Source organism: Schistocerca serialis, chromosome 3 (genome assembly GCF_023864345.2).
Source record: "Schistocerca serialis cubense isolate TAMUIC-IGC-003099 chromosome 3, iqSchSeri2.2, whole genome shotgun sequence".
Classification (NCBI taxonomy): domain Eukaryota; kingdom Metazoa; phylum Arthropoda; class Insecta; order Orthoptera; family Acrididae; genus Schistocerca; species Schistocerca serialis.
In genome coordinates, this window is record NC_064640.1 from 563,831,035 (window position 1) to 563,851,053 (window position 20,019).

At 38.2% G+C, this 20,019-nt stretch overlaps 1 protein-coding gene across 5 annotated transcripts in view; it reads right to left on the reverse strand.

Annotated features, from left to right (window-relative positions):
- Nucleotides 1–3,291: 3,291 nt before the first annotated feature.
- The window catches only part of LOC126470459 (crossover junction endonuclease MUS81), a 213,810-nt gene continuing 197,082 nt past the window's right edge, over nucleotides 3,292–20,019 (reverse strand). For 3 of the 5 annotated variants that reach the window (XM_050098314.1, XM_050098316.1, XM_050098313.1), the window contains one exon: nucleotides 3,292–3,601. In XM_050098314.1, the coding sequence (XP_049954271.1) occupies nucleotides 3,371–3,601 (231 nt within the window). In that variant the 3' untranslated portion in view covers nucleotides 3,292–3,370. Of the gene's footprint in view, nucleotides 3,602–16,681; nucleotides 16,784–20,019 lie in introns of all 5 variants that reach the window. The other 2 variants (XM_050098315.1, XR_007586209.1) reach the window with 2 other exon arrangements.

Below are 20,019 nucleotides of genomic sequence, written 5' to 3' on the forward strand. Positions count from 1 at the left end.
AATCATGGCCAAAGTGTTCTGCGATGCTGATGGTGTTATCCATGCTGATTTCCTTGAACGTGGAACAACAATAAATTCAGAGCATTACATCACAACGCTGTGAACTCTGAAACGATGGCTAACAAGGGTCCAAAAGGAAAAGGGAAATGTTTTCCTACCATGTGACAATGCCAAACCACACATTTCACATGCCACCACAGCAGGACTTCAGAGACTTAATCTCACCACCGTACAGCATCCTCCATACAGTCCAGCAATCCAGATTTAGCACCATCTGACTTCCATCTGTTCCCGATAATGAAAGACGATCCGCAAGGACATCATTATGCTTCTGATGAAGACACTGAGAGAACTGTGAGACTGTGGTTGCAGAAACAGAGTGCCGACTTCTTTCATGACAGCTTCAGAAAACTTTTTCATCTTTGGCAGAAATGTATCCAATTGGCTGGTGATTATGTGGAAAAGTAATATTGGTAATTAAAGATCACATTCTAAAGATTATTTCTGCATTTGATTTATTACAATATTCCCATCCACACCCAATTAACAAAGGTGGAGGCATTCAACCCCTGTCAATTCCATATTAGGGTAAATAAATTATTATCGGAAGTTCCCTCCTCATACAGTTTCCATCAGTAAATCACTGCTTAAGCTGTTACAAAAGGACACTAAATGCAACTGAATCAGGGGATGCCAATACACATTTAACAAATTGCAACAACATTTGCTTGCTGCCAAATGTCATACAATCCAAGCAAAATACTCACGATTGGTACAGATGCTTCTGACTCTGGCATAGGTGCCACTCTGTCACATTGACATGATTTTAAATGACCATCTGCATTTACTTCAAATACTCTTACAGTTGCACAAAGAAATTACATACAAATCAAGGGGGCAGTTTTTGCGATTATATTTGCAATCAAGACATTTAATGACTACATTTACAGATATCAATTCAGCTTCCTCACAGACCACAAATCTTTAGTGGCTACATTTGGACTGAACAATACAGTTCCTACATGGACAGCTCAATGATTGCAGCACTGGGGGCTGCTTCTGTTGAATTATGACTGTGAAATTATATTCCTGTTCACAGAACAACATGCGAACACACATTTGCTTTCAAGTTTGTCAAAAGGGCAAGATAAGATGATGTTTGTTTTTCTGTAAATGTCAGTAGCAAAGATACTGCAGAAGATTTCCCAGTAAATACAAGTTTAATTGCCTAACTTGTGTCTACAGATCCTGTTTTGCCTAGATCAAACAGCATAATAAAACAGAGTGGCCTACTGATAAGAAATTACTTAATCAACCAAAGATTAAATATTACTGGAATAAGAGGCATGTACTTATAGTGTACAAAGGTGTCATTCTGGTACATCCAGAATAAGGCAAGACATGAGTGGCTGCCCCTGCAGTTCTTAAATCTGATATACTACAGTTGCTACATCAGTGACAGTGGGCATAGTTTGTACCAAACAAATTGCCAGAGAGCATTGCTACTGGAAAATTTTTAACAAAGACATTGAAACGATAGTGGCTAAATGCCACATGTCGAGAATATTACTCAGTTCGACCTCAACAATATTTTTCATGGCAATAAGCATCAGAACCCTGGTCGCATCTGTATACTGATTTTGCAGGACCATTTCTCGGAAGCTACGGTCTCATCCACATCGACGCTTTTTCGAAATTTCCATTTGTGAGGCAGATGTCATCAATATCTTCCACCAAGACTTCTTCCTGAGGCCAATGGACTCACTGAAAGATTCATACAAACTCTCAAGTCACACGTGACGAAGCAGGTTCAGCAGTTTATTAAAGACAATACTTTATTGATCTTGGTACAGAGCTAATCCACATGAAGCATAATCGCCAGGAGAGAAACTTCATGGAAGATGGCTTCAAACTTTGATGTCTGTTTTAAAGCAACTCCTGTATCCACAAGATGAATTTCGACAACAGTTGGAACCTTTTTTTTAAACTTAATGATCTCGTAGTCATTTCAGTTTGCAAGTATGGGGAAAAGGCAATGTACCAGGCATAGCCATAGAGCAGCTTGGCAATTATATATTTAAAATTGAACGTTCACATGGAGTTACAATGCACCCTAAAAATCAAATCAGGCCACATTGCACTCCCATGAACATAGGCAGAAATCCTATCTTGTTTTCTTTTCCAGAATCAGAAGATCTACATGAAGCCAGCTGGCTGATGGACCTCTTGATGCATCCACACCTGCCAGTACTTCCAGCAGCAGGCCCCAGCTGCACCCAGCCAATGAGAACCAGCAGAAGTGGACGTCATGTGTGACATCTCAGACCAGCCTATAAATGTTGAAATGGCCACACCCTCACCACAGTTTTCCGTGGGTTTCTCAATGGTGACAAAGACAAATGCCGGGGGCGCAACATATGTGCACCTATCAACACCACCAGCTGATGAAGTAGGACATTAAAGAAGCAAGCTGATTTCATCAGCTTCCTCCCCCAGTGTTGTGCACAACAAATACCACAAGAGGCTGCCACCGTGCAGGAACAACCATTCACCTGGTGCATCTCAGTTCTGAGCAGCAGGCTCCATATGGCACCCATAATCCGGACCTCTTTCTGCTTCCATGCCACATCCTCAAGCTCACCATACTCATCCACTTACAACGTGCCAAAGAAAACACTGTCAACTGTGGACAACACTGCTTCCACCTTGTAGTGGCAGACATGGAAATTCTTCTACTGATAGGCACAAAACACGATGTGCCACAGACAGCCACACAGTTCTGAACCAACAGTTAGATAGTTCACGTCAGTGCTTGCAGTTAGTTTAGTTTAATTCTCTGGAGACTACCTTCCGCCTAAACGGTCATTAATTATGGAGTATCAGGTCAACCAAGAATGTCTGCAATATTACTGTCAGTCACAGTGGCAATATCATAGAATCACAGCAAAGTTATTTAGATATCATCATATTAAGTTCATGGCATCCAGTGCCACACATCAAATTGTACAAAAGTTAAGTACCATTTTTCTCATGTCTTGGTTTTTACTTTTGTCTCAACTCAATTTGTCTTGTACCATAATATGTTACTTGTACATTCAGCATTACTGCAAAGTTCTTGTTAATGTTAACCATCATTTTAATATATTTTTATCACTTGCTATAGTGAAAATAATATAACTGTTCTTTCAATGCAAGAATAAAAAAAAAAAAATAATTATGACACATTTAAGGTTTAAATAATAAATACAGAAATATTACTGATAACAAAAATGAAACACATTTAAAGTATCATTTCAAAATGCTACTCTATTGTTTAATTCCCCAAATATACAATTAGTAAATTCCAGTTGGATAAATTAATTAATTACGCTTATACATGGGTATAAAACTGATAAATTGTTTTACTTAGTGCTGGGCCTATCTTTCTACGTGTCTTTCCATATAAAATGTTACTCAGAAGGTCGTCTCCTCCTCCTTGTGCATATGCCTTCATTAATTCTGATGGAGATGGATAAATCTGCACTACTGCAAGTGCCTTGCTCACAGACATTCCATATAACTGCACAAGCTGTTTGATGAACATCTCCTTCACTGTGTATTGCTGAAAAACAAATAAAAATAAAAAATTCAAATAGTTTCATATTCATAGCACTGTTTCACACAGTCTAATATTTCTACACAGAACAATAAACAAAGGTAATATGCACAACAGGAATGTGCCACAAATAAGGAGCATTTCATAACTCCTCCATGAAGTAAGAAAACTGCTGCGTGAAATTTATGCAGTTCACTTTTCCTGGTGTTGATGCCAAACAGTATCTTTTTGTGTGATTTTTTAGGTTTTTGGCAATTAACTCTCACTACTAATATGAAAGCAATGGTCAATAAAAAAGAAAGAAGGAAGAGTTGGCTGCAAGGTCATATAGAGATGGAGTACAAAGTTCGGGGCAGGGTTGTATTAGGAAGGAAATAGGTTACGCCCTTTACAAAGGAACTATTCTGGCATCTGCCTGGAGCAATTTAGGGAAAACATGGAAAACCTTAACCTAGATGGTCAGAAGAGGGCCTGAACCATCATCCTCCCAAATGCAAATCCTTTGTGCTAACCATTGCACTCCCTTGCTCCAATGGCCAACAAATTCACTGTTTTAACTACAACTGGTGCAATAATTTTGGCTCAATTATGTCAAGGCCATTACAGACAAGATGTCTTCAAATTTAGAGACAGATAGCATAATAATGGAAAAACATGGTCCAGAGCACTGATCATTCATGTGAGGTTATTTCTTTTGTTATTTCAGTAAATGTAATTATATTGTGGTATAACAAGCAGTCTAATACAATTTTTGTGTTGTACGCCAAATATAAGTGACACGAAAAGGAAACCAGACAGAGTTCCAACAATGGACAGTTGGAGCAAAGTTCATTGTATCAAACATATCAGGGTATGATGGGATTGACAAACATAATTTACAGGACGAAAGTTGCAAAATACAAAGAACTATAAGTGACTGTTATATCAAAAGCTGAAAGTTATATTAACTTTGAACTGTACAGCTTGTGCAATACAGGTGATGCCAGAATTTTATAGGAATTTTAAACAATCTGTTCTGCAATTACAGTCCAATAGGAACTGCACAAACTGAACACCAGCTGCCAGCTTGCAATTGCAACAAAACCTTAGCACAAGACAGACAACGGAAGTAAGGAGAAAGGTTAAGGTTTAGAATTCTTTTGATAACAAGGTCATTAGGAATGCAGCACGACCTCAGATTAGACATACGTGGGAAGAAAAGTGCCAGTTTCCTTTTGAAAGGAATCATCTTGGCATTTGAATTACATTTAATAATTCAGAGAACCCACATAAAATCTCAGTGGTTACATGGGGAACTGAATCCCCAGCCTCTTGAATGCCAGTTCAATATCTCAACCTCTGTATCACTGTGCTCAGTAATGATCAGAATAATGACCCTTTTTGCAGCGACAAATCTGATAGACATATGGTGGTTACTGAAGGAAGCTGAAAGGTTGCATTGCCTACTTCTTATAGTTCAAATGTAGGTGAATCAGTGATAGTATGGGCTATATTTGCCTGGAGTTGCTTTAGTACCATTTTCATACATTGAAAACAAATTACAATCAAGGACTAGATCAAAATTTTAGGAAATCAAGCATACCATTAGGATTGAAATGTTGTTCCCTAACATGGAAGTTATCTTCAAAGATGACAATGTCACAGTTACTACTGTTAGCTCCATTCAGAAATGGCTTGGCTAACATGTAGATGAACTACACTCACCACATGGTCCATCACCAGACTTGAACACTGTCATTAATATGTGGTTTTGTCATGGCAGAGAAACCTTGCCAGATTGCTTCCAGCAGTATCACTAAGTGTTCTATTTTGTAACAAACACCTAAAACAATTCAGCCATTCTAGAAATAAGAACTGAAATGTGACAGGCTGAAGACAGTCCACAAGCACAAAAACTGATGGCAACACATGTGAAGTCTCATAAAAAATAGTCCAAGTGGCAGTGGTTCTTATTTTGAGGCTGAAGGTGTGTGTTGATACTGTTGACATCTATGAAGATGTAGTCTACAGTACTCAATTAGAATACTACACTAAAACCAATTTTTCTAATGGCCAGTAGAACCTTAGCAGACCTACATGACAAAACCGAGTATGGGGACCAAAAATGCTAATTTATCTTACATAAGCTCTAAGTTTTAAGTTCAGAAAGTGTACCAATGACTGAAAATTTCTGATGGAACAAAGGAAAGCTTTTGTAGGCTACACACATTTATTGCATACTGAGGACAACAGACATGTATGTGATTTACATGCATCAAATAAATAAATTTGGTATGACTCTAAGAGAAAAACAGTGGCTTGTAAGTACCTAATCATTGAGGTGGCCCACAAAGTTTCATACTAACTGTCACGCTAATTTCAAGGCGCCAAGGTATCCAATTTTATTTAATTCAATTCAACAGATTCCTTGGCCATGGAACAAAATTCACAGAAAGCTAATAAGAAAATAAAAAAATTATCAAAAATATTTATAGTAGTATATACAATGAATAATACATTACAGTGACAAGCTGTAAGCTACTGTCAGGAAAGCTTCTACATATTAAATGAAGTGTACCACAAGTATGTTTTCCAACTGAGATTTGAGCTTTTCGAATTTATCACTCAAAATTTTCTGCTTTTCCAGAGAATATTTTGAAATACATGCATCTATTTTAAAAATTTGTTTGGTAATAACCTGATGCACTCGCTAGAAGAAGGCTGTATTACTGAAATGGATAATGATAGCTATCATTCAATGCACATCTCGTAGCTAATATCTTTGAGGTGGTGTAAAGCGTAAATTGCAAACTGGCTGCATAAGATGCTCCATTTTCACTGGCTGGAATTAGAAACAAACTCTTGTTCAAGCACAATGGATTTGAAAGTAGGTATATGAATTAGATCATATTACAAAAGAAGTGGGAAGTGAAGTGTTGTGCCTTCTGCCTCATTATTGCCGACATAATACAATACTTATGTTTACAAGTTAGAATATGTGTTAGAAAAGTAATGGCCAGTAGACAATAAAAATTTATAATAATCAGAAAAAGATTTTATTGGTGGTTTTAGTTTCCTACAAATGTACTTCAATTTGCTACAAAATAGCCACCTTACTCAAAGCACTTTTAATAATATGTACACTAACTTATTGAATTTTTTTGTACTAACAATCCCTGCCTGGAACTGAACTACTTGACCATGGAGGCCTACATTTCTTCATTACCTCCAAACTGTTGTCTATTGAGCCATTGTATTCAAGTGGAAGAAGAGGTAAACGGTTGTTAGATGTGAAGTCATGACCACAGGGTGGGTTGTTGAAAAAATCCCCATTTGAAAAATCCTGTAGCATAAATGGTAACTGCTCCCACAATGCAAATAATACTTTTAGAAGACACTGGCTATCAGGAATCCTCACAGGGGAACTTTCACTATCTTTTCAATTCAAAGGCAGTGTCCGAAGGACAAAATACTTCAGTCAAGATTTACTTAGTCAAGTAAATTTTCCCAACAGCCCGATGATATTTTGACAGGACACATGCAATGCTTAGTTGTCTGCGTTTTCTATAGCCACTGGATTACGTCCACTCCCAGAGACACTTAACAATCAGTTGCAACTGTAGCATGACTGCTACAAGACCAGAAGAAGAAGAGAATGTGAAAAAAAAATATTACTACATTAAGAGCAACTGTACAAAAATGATTACTGTGAATTTTTAATATTGACAGTTTTCTTTTTTTGTGCCTTTGCCCCATATTGGGACACAGTCAGCATGGTTAATTAAAGGGATGGCCAGATTCTGTTCATGTGGCCACCACATTACTCCTTGGGGTGCTATATGTGTATGTCAACTGTCTGCATGTAGTGATATTCTACATCTACATCTACATCTATACTCCGCGAGCCACCTTACGGTGTGTGGCGGAGGGTACTTATTGTACCACTAACTGATCCCCCCTTCCCTGTTCCATTCACGAATTGTGCGTGGGAAGAACGACTGCTTGTAAGTCTCCGTATTTGCTCTAATTTCTCGGATCTTTTCGTTGTGATCATTACGCGAGATATATGTGGGCGGTAGTAATATGTTGCCCATCTCTTCCCGGAATGTGCTCTCTCGTAATTTCGATAATAAACCTCTCCGTATTGCGTAACGCCTTTCTTGAAGTGTCCGCCACTGGAGCTTGTTCAGCATCTCCGTAACGCTCTCGCGCTGACTAAATGTCCCCATGACGAATCGCGCTGCTTTTCGCTGGATCATGTCTATCTCTTCTATTAATCCAACCTGGTAAGGGTCCCATACTGATGAGCAATACTCAAGAATCGGACGAACAAGCGTTTTGTAAGCTACTTCTTTCGTCGATGAGTCACATTTTCTTAGAATTCTTCCTATGAATCTCAACCTGGCGCCTGCTTTTCCCACTATTTGTTTTATGTGATCATTCCACTTCAGATCGCTCCGGATAGTAACTCCTAAGTATTTTACGGTCGTTACCGCTTCCAATGATTTACCACCTATGGCATAATCGTACTGGAATGGATTTCTGCCCCTATGTATGCGCATTATATTACATTTATCTACGTTTAGGGAAAGCTGCCAGCTGTCGCACCATGCATTAATCCTCTGCAGGTCCTCCTGGAGTACGTACGAGTCTTCTGATGTTGCTACTTTCTTGTAGACAACCGTGTCATCTGCAAATAGCCTCACGGAGCTACCGATGTTGTCAACTAAGTCATTTATGTATATTGTAAACAATAAAGGTCCTATCACGCTTCCCTGCGGTACTCCCGAAATTACCTCTACATCTGCAGATTTTGAACCGTTAAGAATGACATGTTGTGTTCTTTCTTCTAGGAAATCCTGAATCCAATCACAAACCTGATCCGATATTCCGTAAGCTCGTATTTTTTTCACTAAACGTAAATGCGGAACCGTATCAAATGCCTTCCTGAAGTCCAGGAATACGGCATCAATCTGCTCGCCAGTGTCTACGGCACTGTGAATTTCTTGGGCAAATAGGGCGAGCTGAGTTTCACATGATCTCTGTTTGCGGAATCCATGTTGGTTATGATGAAGGAGATTTGTATTATCTAAGAACGTCATAATACGAGAACACAAAACATGTTCCATTATTCTACAACAGATTGACGTAAGCGAAATAGGCCTATAATTATTCGCATCTGATTTATGACCCTTCTTGAAAATGGGAACGACCTGCGCTTTCTTCCAGTCGCTAGGTACTTTACGTTCTTCCAGCGATCTACGATAAATTGCTGATAGAAAGGGGGCAAGTTCTTTAGCATAATCACTGTAGAATCTTAAGGGTATCTCGTCTGGTCCGGATGCTTTTCCGCTACTAAGTGATAGCAGTTGTTTTTCAATTCCGATATCGTTTATTTCAATATTTTCCATTTTGGCGTCCGTGCGACGGCTGAAGTCAGGGACCGTGTTACGATTTTCCGCAGTGAAACAGTTTCGGAACACTGAATTCAGTATTTCTGCCTTTCTTCGGTCGTCCTCTGTTTCGGTTCCATCGTGGTCAACGAGTGACTGAATAGGGGATTTAGATCCGCTTACCGATTTTACATATGACCAAAACTTTTTAGGGTTCTTGTTTAGATTGTTTGCCAATGTTTTATGTTCGAATTCGTTGAATGCTTCTCTCATTGCTCTCTTTACGCTCTTTTTCGCTTCGTTCAGCTTTTCCTTATCAGCTATGATTCGACTACTCTTAAACCTATGATGAAGCTTTCTTTGTTTCCGTAGTACCTTTCGTACATGATTGTTATACCACGGTGGATCTTTCCCCTCGCTTTGGACCTTAGTCGGTACGAACTTATCTAAGGCGTACTGGACGATGTTTCTGAATTTCTTCCATTTTTGTTCCATGTAAAAGTTTTCAAATGTCTGAAAATCATGTAACTTAGGTGGTGCTTGGATACCTATCTGGCATTTACCTAGCAGGATGTGAGGAATTTGCCTAAAAAACAACACCCGTGATGGATGGCACACTGATCCTCATCATTAATCTGCCAGACAGATTCAATATGGGGCCAGCAAACCTCCCCACCTCAGAAGTAGCATCTTAACATACATAGCTAACTGCGCAGGTCAATTTTAGACTTCTGATAATAATGCCACAAAACATCATACACTTAAATGTGATAAGTATAATTCTCTGGACCAAAGTGCTTTTATCAAGGACACCACAACTGATGGATATTTTGGTTCTACCAGGAAGATCACAACTATTGCAGTTTTTATCAGATTACCTCCTGATGAACCAGATAAGAGCAGTAGTCAATGTTCTTATGGCTATGCCTAGATATCTCCCCCCCACACCAAGAAAAAACTACCTTTTTTAACTATATCTCCCTCAAAAGTGACGGAAATAATATGGCTCCAGGTATTAGCCATTGAATTCATATGAAAATTGCAAAGTCCATAACTGACTTACAGTTAGGTGGGTATTTCATCATGACAGAATCACACTATCAGGAAATTCAAAGGAAGGAAGTTCAGAGTTTAATGTCGCACTGGCATACAGTTCAATAGAGATAGAGCACAATTTCAGACTACATATACAAGGAAACCAGCCATGCCCTCATTTAATGAACTACTCCAGCATTGGTCTACTGCAATTTTGGGAAACTATGGAAATATGGACTGCCAAGCCCAGTGTCTTAACTATAGCATCATCTCACTCACAGCTGAGAAGTTCTTATAGCCACAGGGTGAATCTACACATTTAAAACAGGGATGTGCACATGCACATTGGAATTATGGTTACCTTTTTAATTACTGAGCCCAAATGTAGCTATAGGCCATCATTTTAGAAAAGTATGCAAAGAAACTGACCCACACAATTAATTCCACACTCGAGAGGAACACCCCGGAAATGTTTTGAACTGTGTATTCGTGTATTTATTTATTTATTCCATGTGATCTGATGGTACACAGTGTGTTGCAGATGTGGGAAAATATCAGTTAACATTGTTAACATATATTAATATAGGCCTATAGTATCCTAATGTATTATATTGCTCAATGTTTTCAATTTAACACAAATAGCAAGATTACTGTTCTAAGTATTCATTTACAGAGTAAAAACAGCGACACAACAAATATGACTTCACGGCTTTGCTAAATTTTATGTTGTCTTCGATGGACTTAATACTAGTGGGAAGATTGTTGAACAGTTGTAGGCCCATGTGGAAAGGTCCCTTTTTATACAGTAGAATGTTTGTATGTAAATTGTGTTTATCCTGGTGTTGTGTTCATGTATTTCATTATTTTCTACGACTCTGGTGTCAGTTGGCACTATGTGGTTTCTGAAAAATTTTAGTCACGAGAATGTATAAGCAAGGCAGTGTAAGAATTTCCAACTTTCTGAAGATGGGTTTGCAGGAGTCTCTGGGTTTGCTCCCAGTAATAATCCTCATTGCTCTCTTCTTGATTCTGAATGTGTTCAGAGCAGTTGGAGAATTTCCCCAGAATATCACACCATATTTTAGGTGGGCTTGTATGTAAGCCTAGTACGCACTGGTTAATGTTTTCAGGCTAGCACATGATTTTAGTACACTCAATGCATAACAGGCAGTACTAATTCTGGCATTTAGCTTTCCTGTATGTGCATTTCATTTCAGGTTAACTTGAATCCACAGACCCAGGAATTTGAAAACAGTGTCGGTATCTATTGGCTGGTTATTTACAGTGACAAATGGCTGAGAGGAATTTGCATTTTGTGTTGTGTGAAAGTTCATGGAAGCTGTCTTTTTGGTGTTGATAGTTAATCTGTTGATTTAGCCCAGTTGCTGAGTTGTTCAGTGGCCAAGTTGACAGCTTTTTGCACAGCCTCTGTATTCTCCACTTTGAGGAGTACAGTTGTGTCATCAGCAAATAATACTGTTTTGTGTGCATCAACATTCAGGCTCAAGTCATTAATATACAGGAGGAAAAGTAGGGGTCCCAATACTGAGCCCTGTGGAACACCTTGTTTTACAGTTTTATTACTTGATAGTATTTCGGTTATTGAGTTGCTTTGTCTATTAGTGTATGTAATGCTGACTCTCTGCATCCGATTGGTTAGGAATGTAGCAATCCAATTGTTTGCAATTCCTCTGATACCATAGTGTTCCAGCATCTCTTTCATCTGAGCAGGGTGACAGGAAGTGTTCCCACCAAGACACAGTTCAATATGAATATCGTAATACAGATGATACATTTTAATTTGGACTTATAACACAGGAGCACTTGGACAGTTCATTGAACACATGTAGGGATGCAAATGGTCAAAACTGCAATTTTTAGATGTGGTATTTGGATATACAGTATTTGATCTGTTTATCTGTTCTGATTATTGCAAGCAGACACATGCAGATTTGACTGTGGAGGCATGAAAGATCTGTTTGTAGGGAGAGCTGCATGGCAAGAATTGAATGCTTAGGCATAATTCGGGACTTGCTTCCATTTGATTACATACATCAATCTACGCAGCAGCAGTTAACAGTACAAATCAAGTCCATTATCTGGAACACAGCTTAAATTATCAATGCTTTGATGTGTAATGCTACAGTGGACAGTGACACCTCACATGATATTGGCATGGAGTTGAAGCATAAAAAATTATCAGTTATCACAACTCAAAAACAAATTACAGAAGCTGAAATTGACTTATACAAAGAGCATGGCTGGCACAGGAACCACACAATAATGTTAGGATTGTGTCTCAAGTCTTTAGCACAAGTTTTTCTTTATGAACTAAGGAGAAAAGTTAAACGCACAGATTTTCCCGGTCACTTTTATGTTGCAATCTCATATGCAAAGGTGGAAGAAGTTAATAAGCAAAAACTGTCCAGAACTATTAATTAGATAAGTTATAATACATTGAACACAGCCACAGACGTATACTGGGACACACACAAAGTTGGGTAGGGGTGGGGGAAAGGGGGCACGGAGTAGGGAATCACAATTTGGACACAAGCCAAAGGCAGTTCTTATTTTTATCCTAACTTGTAAATACCATTAACTTAATTTGACATGATCATGAGAAGAATTTGCCTTTTAGTAAGTTATTAATTTCAGGAATGTGTACTGGAGCCACCAACTCCCAAACAATCCCTTCAGTTAGTTATTTTATTGGTGTAAACGTGATTAAGAATCACTGGAAGCACGGATGGAGATCTCATGAGAAGTATACAACACAATACAAAATTTACATAATGTAAAGGCACAAATTAGATCCAAATCATCATAAGATGGGTCTTGGCAAGTATTTCTTACAAATTCAGATGCACAGTAATAGTGGTGCTCTTGCAAGAGTTTATACTCACTTCTAACAACATTATCACAGCTTTCAACATATTTCTGCTGTCAACCAGAAAGTTTTGATAATTACTCTGTTCTGATCCACTGTTACATTTCCAAGAATGTTAAATCCATTGTTGCACATCCAAGAATGTTATGCGATAGCAATAATCTGCCAAATGTATTGCTGAAGGGTCCGGCTGCCAACAGGAAGCGAGGTAAGGGCACCATTGTCACACTCCACATATCATTCAGTCACTGTTGGTATGAAGTTGAAAAGTGAACATTTTCATTAAACACATTTAATGCTTTGGCTGGGTTTGAGGTTAAATCACTGCTTTGACCAATTACATTTTCCATTTGGAGACTTCCTCCTCCAATGACCACCTCTGAAAGATAATTGTGTGTGTGTGTGTGTGTGTGTGTGTGTGTGTGTGTGTGTGTGTGTGTGTGTGTGCGTGTGCGTGGAGAATAAGTGAAAAGAACACTATCCCCATCTTCCAACACATTTAGCATCCTCTCAGATCTGGATCAACAGCTACCATTATGAGCTTACAAAAGTATCCTCCTATCAGAAAATTTGAAATTCTTCAAAACCATACCACTTAACACAACAACAATGAATCAATATTTGGAGTTCTGTGGACAAATGGCTTAATGTAGCACATCTGAATAGTTATGCGTAACTGTATAACTGCAACTGTTGATGAGACATGAGTGTACCAGTTTGACTACCCAGATGTGAAACTAAATCCTGGATCTCCAACAATGATCCTTATTCAACAAAAGTGAAGATATATTTCTTTACAGTAGGTCATCTTACCTACAACATTAACGGCAGATTGGTAGGCCTTCCAAAGATATTCTGCAGAAATCAATGGAAGAAGTCAAATATTGTCCAGCATGAGTTCTTGTGATGCCATGATGAAGCTCCTGTTCACAAAGTGGCCAAACTACGTTCATTTCTTGAGGAGACCCAGATATAAACACTTCTACATCCACCTTAAAACCAATATCTTGCAGAACAATTATTTCATAATTGAAAGAAACCACCAGCAAGCATTATCTTGTGTGTTCAGAAGTAGCTGTCTCCCCTCCGATGATCGGTACTTAAAACATGGGAGACAGGTGGTGGGCTGCTATTGAAATTGCTCTCCACTTTTTTAAAACAGTTTTAGGTTTCAAATATTTTTAGTGACTGTTTGTGATAATTTTTCCTCTAAAAGTAATTGATTTGAATTCATATCCACCTTGTTCTGTTATTGTTCTGAACGTCTGTTATCCAGGTGTGTTTACATTTTGCATCGAAGTAACTCAGCTGACTGAGGTGAGCAGTTAAAGCGGATCTGAAAGCTAAGAGCTGATAATTTGTTTATGCATTGTAGTCCACTATAAATTTTTGTAGTTTTAAACAGGGATTTCTTATTATTTCTTGTGAAATAACTGTAGACATAACTTTCAGAAAATTTGCTCATTGTATAGTGTTCAATTCTGATGAGTATTCCAGTGAACATGTGCCATTTTTGTTTTAGGCAAGTAATCATGTGAAGTATTTGTAGTGGTAGTATAAACAGTGGAGAAGTAGTGTTAGTAGCTGTAGTTACATTTGTTCTATGGAGTAAAATTTAAATCATTGCAGTTAGCTCATAAAACCGTTTTACTGCATTAGCATAACTTAGGTAAAGTAGACATTTCTTTTCAATAACAGTAAAATTTTTACCATGAGTGAGAAGTGCAGGCTTTGTCATAGGTTTGACCATAATCGGTTACAGTGTGAGATTTGCGCAACATATGGGGTGGTGGTGGTGATGGTGGGGGGGGGGGGGGGGTGACGCATGGGGTAGGGCAGTGTGCATTCTAGTTAGATCATCTCCAAATCTCCAGGAATTGAAGGATATATAGCAAAATAGGTTAATGAAGGAGTAGGAGCTTAAGATCTGTGCCCTTCCGGTGCAGTTAGAAAACACATGGGAGGAACCAGACAGGATGAAGAGGGAAAAGGGGGCTGGAGACTGGAAACTGGCAGTTGGTAAGGATGCTGCTAGGAGAAGGATATATTAAGATAGTTTCATTTTGTGTATCACCAACACACTTGTCCACCTGTCATACTTTATACAGACGACTCTTGTGGTTATAGGTGTAGGTGCAGGAAATATGCAGCACACCTCAACAGTTAAGAACCCTAAGTGAGTTGTAAATTCAATAACAAAGAAGAAGGTTTTGCTGTTAGCTAGTTCTCATGTCATAGGTGTGGGCACAGGTTATGGATAACACAGGTTAGTTACATTGGAATTTCACAAAAGAGGATCAGATGGTGATCACGAGTGGAGCTGGAAATAGTCTTGACAGAGAGAAGAAGTATGGCATTGGGGATGATCTGGAAAAGAAAGCTACTCAAACTGGTGGTACAAATTTGCACCTCTCACAGCTGCTTTAGCATCATGACTTCTCTCACCTTAATATAGCAGTCAGACTTTTTTACAGGGGCTTGGGATGGCACAGATGACTTTGGGTATGACTCTCATGCAGTGGTGCCAGTTGAGTCTATCAATACATTGACTTTCACAAGGCAAGGCTTGCACATCAATAGGTATAGGAAGGGGAAGCTGGCAAAGCTTATAGGTGACAGTGTAGTGGTGGGTGATGAGATCACTCATGGGAAAAGTCCTATAGCAATTGGTGTTAGAGCTCGATCTTTTTTAGATTCAAGCCAGTTGATGGGTATTCTTGCTTAGTGAAAGTGTCTCTAACAAAGGAACCACCTTCAAAAAAGGTCAGGTATCAAAGTAATGAAGGATTTACCAAATTTCACCAAAATATAAGTGTATTAGAGATAAAGTTAGTGAACTGAACAATATTGGTATATCAGAGCACAACTTGAACAATGTGACAATTCAGAGGATTCCTATATAGGGATACAGATTAACTGGCTATATTTCAAGGAGCTGTTTGCAGAGTGGGGGAGTAGCCATGTACATGAAAAATGGTATACCATTTGAATCTACTGAACAGGTCATTGGAAGTTGTTCAGGATCAGTTGACTTTATTGTAGCTAGACTTCTATTTATTGTTATCTATATGTACCCAAAGTCTGATTTCAGGACATTCCTGACATGTGATTCTAAAATATTTCTGTTCGCTGATGACACCAGTTTTGTAGTGAAGGATGTTGAGTACAAAATACAAATACTGCAGTCCAAGACATAAGATCATGGTTTGTAGAAAATAAATTGATGTTAAATCACACAGAAACTCAGTTTTCACAGTTCTAACACACAATCCAACAAAAACTTACATTTAGATTATGCAGAATAGGCATATAATTAGTGAATCTGAACAATCCAAATTCCTAGGTGTTCAGGGCGATGGTGAGCTGATATGGAAAGCCCACGTTCAGAATCTTGTTCAGAAACTGAATGCTGCTACATTTACCATTAGAAGAGTATCAGCAATAAGTGATATTCCAATACAAACATTAGTCTACTTTGCTTATTTTCATTTGGTTATGAAATACGGCATTATATTCAGGGGTAACTGTTCCCATTCACAAAGGGTGTTTTTGGCTCAGAAAGGGCGGTTTGAGCAACATGCAATTTAAGTTTGTCAACCTCTTGCTGACCCCTGTTCAGGAGTTTGGGACTTCTGACATTGGCCTTTCAATGTATGTTTTCTTTACTGGTGTTTGTTAACAATATGAGCTTATTCTCAAGAATTAGTAGCTTTCATTCAATAAATACAGGCAGAATGATTCTTGTGCAGACAAGAATACGGTATTAAGCTGTATCCATTTTCAATATGTTACCACAAGAATTTCAAAACACCTTAGCAGTAATTCTTGCACGTCTGTGTCTAAAACTGAAGAATATCTTCATGGTACACTCCTCCTTATTTTGTCGGTGAGTTCCTGGAAAAAATAGAGTCAGATTCATGCATTTGTTATATTGTTGAATATGCTAATATATACTAGCAGTGTGTCATCTACGTAGTATACATCAGGGTGTATACGTGGACAAGGAAAAAAAATTCCCGGGTTTTTCCTGGATTTCCCGTTCAAAAATTCACTTTCTCCTGGGTGAAAACACACTTTTTTGTGTTAAGTCTCAGTGTATTTTCCCTCAAAACTGCAAAACTTATCGATGCTTTGAATGGTTATGGTTTTACACACGGGCACAGACTTTCCCGGCACTTTAGAAAACGAAACTCAGGGAAAAAAAGACACGTTTTGGAAATATCTTTGATGTGCAGCAACATGTACGCTGCATATTTTCGTATTATGAAAGTATACATTGGAATTCCATCAAACACTGCAGGTTACTTTCTGAATCATTGAAATCGAGATTGTGATGAGCTTTTGTAACCCAGTCATAGCTCATGTCATGTGATCTTGCCAGCCAATGACAGCGGATATTCAGAGCATATGACACGTGATGCAGCCAGCCAACAGCAATATCTCTGCTAAGTAGCACAAACACACAAACAGGGAAAGTTAATAATTTAAATTAATATACATAGTGTTGCTACAAGAAAAGCAAAGCTTTCACATATAATATTGGTCTCTAAGGTTGATAAGCTGTAAGAGAAGCTAAGCTTTCACGTATAATGTTGATCTTTTTTGTGCTTGTTACACTTTAAGATATATCACACAAATGCGCCAGTAGAGTTTTTAATAATGACATAAATGTCTGATCTTCAGGGTTCAAACTTCTTTTAAATGGCTCGTAATCAAAGAGTTGATTTTTCAGTGAGAGTCAAACGCTCTGTGATTTATGAAATTCATGGTACATTCTCGCACATAGTTCAACCTACAAAAAAGGATATTTACTTTGAAAGTAACGCTTTGCAAACCACCATTGGCAATATTTTCCTGTGACCTGTTAGAAATAGGTTCGTTTCAGCAGTTGCCAGAGAGCACAGATAACAGGCGATGCCGCACTTGCGCAGCTACCACGACGTAGGAATCCCGTATGTACGTACATGTAAAACATTGAAAGATCATACATTGTCATAAAAGAAACAAGACATCAGAGGATACTCCAAGAGCATTGGAATTTCGTGAACCTTACTAAAGCGTGCACATTCGTATGTCCAGATTCCCAATGAAGTAGACCTCGACCTGATATTAAGCTTTTCAGTATGGTTTTCGGGATGTAAATTTTCTTGGAGCATCAGTACTGTATTATATCATGTTTGGTTCTTTATTATGGCATAATGCCATACATGCCAGAAGATGAAAATGTGCACTTGAAATGCAGCGAACAGTTGAAACTAGCCAGTACTGTGGAATTAAACATTTTGTTTCAAATACATTGACTGCCTCTGCGGAAAAAATTAATAAAAGTCAAATTTCTTTAGCAAACAGACAAAAATAACTTCATTGTTCTGCAAGGCGATTAATGCTTGACTGTCAGAAAGGTGAAAATAAAATAAACTCTTAAACTAAAAACATATTTTAGCCTTCAATAATTATGTGAATGTATTTTAATTCACTTGATAGCTCCCGGCCACAGGTAAAGGGAAGGGTAAACAGCAAAATCACTAAATGTAAACACGGGTCACGTGGAGACTACTCACTGTAACTCAGACTGCTTTGCAGATCAGCCATGGATCTACGATATTTGTTAAGCGGGTCAATACTTTAAAAAAAAAAAAAAACGAATTTTCAAAAATATGTTCATCTTGTAGCGCACATACATCTGAAAAGTCTGAAACATAAAACGTGTGTTCGAGGAAACCTAAGACATGTTATTTGGTCTTAAGTGTGCCAAAGTGCAGTGCCATGCCTCTTCACACAGCATTCTTCTACCACACGTCACTGTATTTCTATGTGTGGAATTGAAATGTGTGTATTTTCTAATGGATGCCCTCAAACTATATTCAGGACAGTGGAAACTGAAATGTCCTGTGGTGCCTCTCCTGCTCCCAGTCGGTCGATTTGACAGCCTGCCCCTCTTTTTTTAAAAACAAAAATCTCGCAGTTAATAGCGGATGGGATTATTTGTAATCGGAAGAACAAGAACTATTCAGAAAATTTGCACTCTTTATTGCCTATTAGCTAATAACTTGATGTTTTGTGTGACATAAAATTAAATATAGGATACATAAAATAAAGACAAGAGACAAGCAAGAAAGTACACATTTCTTCAATCCTTAGCTCCTAGCATTTTTTTCTCTCTAATTTTGCTACAGCTTTACAAGTCATGCTTTCCTTTCTGCGAAAGTTTGTCAAACATTTTGCTACATGAAAAATCAAAATGTCATTATCTAATACTGAAAAAGCTGTTAATACAAATAAAATACCCAAGACTGGTGTGGTTTCCCGATCTTTTTATGTCTATTTTGTCACTTTCTGCTAGATAAAACAAAATAGGCCTTTCTAATATTGCAGCAATTTTGTAACACACACCAAATAAACGAGACTGTTTTGACACAAATAGCCATTTTTATAACACGACAGAATATAATTCACGTAGTACCAATATCAAATGCCTATTAGGCCTACTACAAGCAAAAAGCTTTATGTCAGGAAATAGTTTCACATTTCATTTATACTCACCAGTTTCTCAAGCATGAAAGCAAAAAGTAGTATTACGAAATATTTATATAAATTTGGAATCGTCTTAGTCTTCCACAATTTGTGAGACGTCCCTGTTTCTTCTCCTTCCTCGTTCTAACATCTTGTCATCACCAATTCTGTAGCTATTCCTGCCATTGTCAAAATTTGTTCGCCGATTAACTAAACTAACACTGCCAGAATCACAATTTTAGTTTTCTCATGATTATTCTCCGGTTAGGCGTTGTTACATGTTCGTACAACACATTTTCCGCGTTACTTCCAGAATAGAATTTAAGAGGCTGCGAGCTGAGGACTGTACAACTGCTCCTTACTAGTGTAGCGATCTGGCCAAAAATTTTCTGGCAAAATTTCATTTTCTTGGATACACCGAGAAGATAATACATAATCTTTCTCACCTGTTATTGCTGTTAGTTGTTTGTTTTCATTCTGGTAGTCTGAATCTATGGATTTCGCTAGTAATTATAACAACGCTGATCATTCGCGAACCCTATCAACCACATAATCAGACAGCAATTGGCAGTCATCCGTTTGGCTTTACCCCACTCAGCTCGTATAGCCCCGTCCCC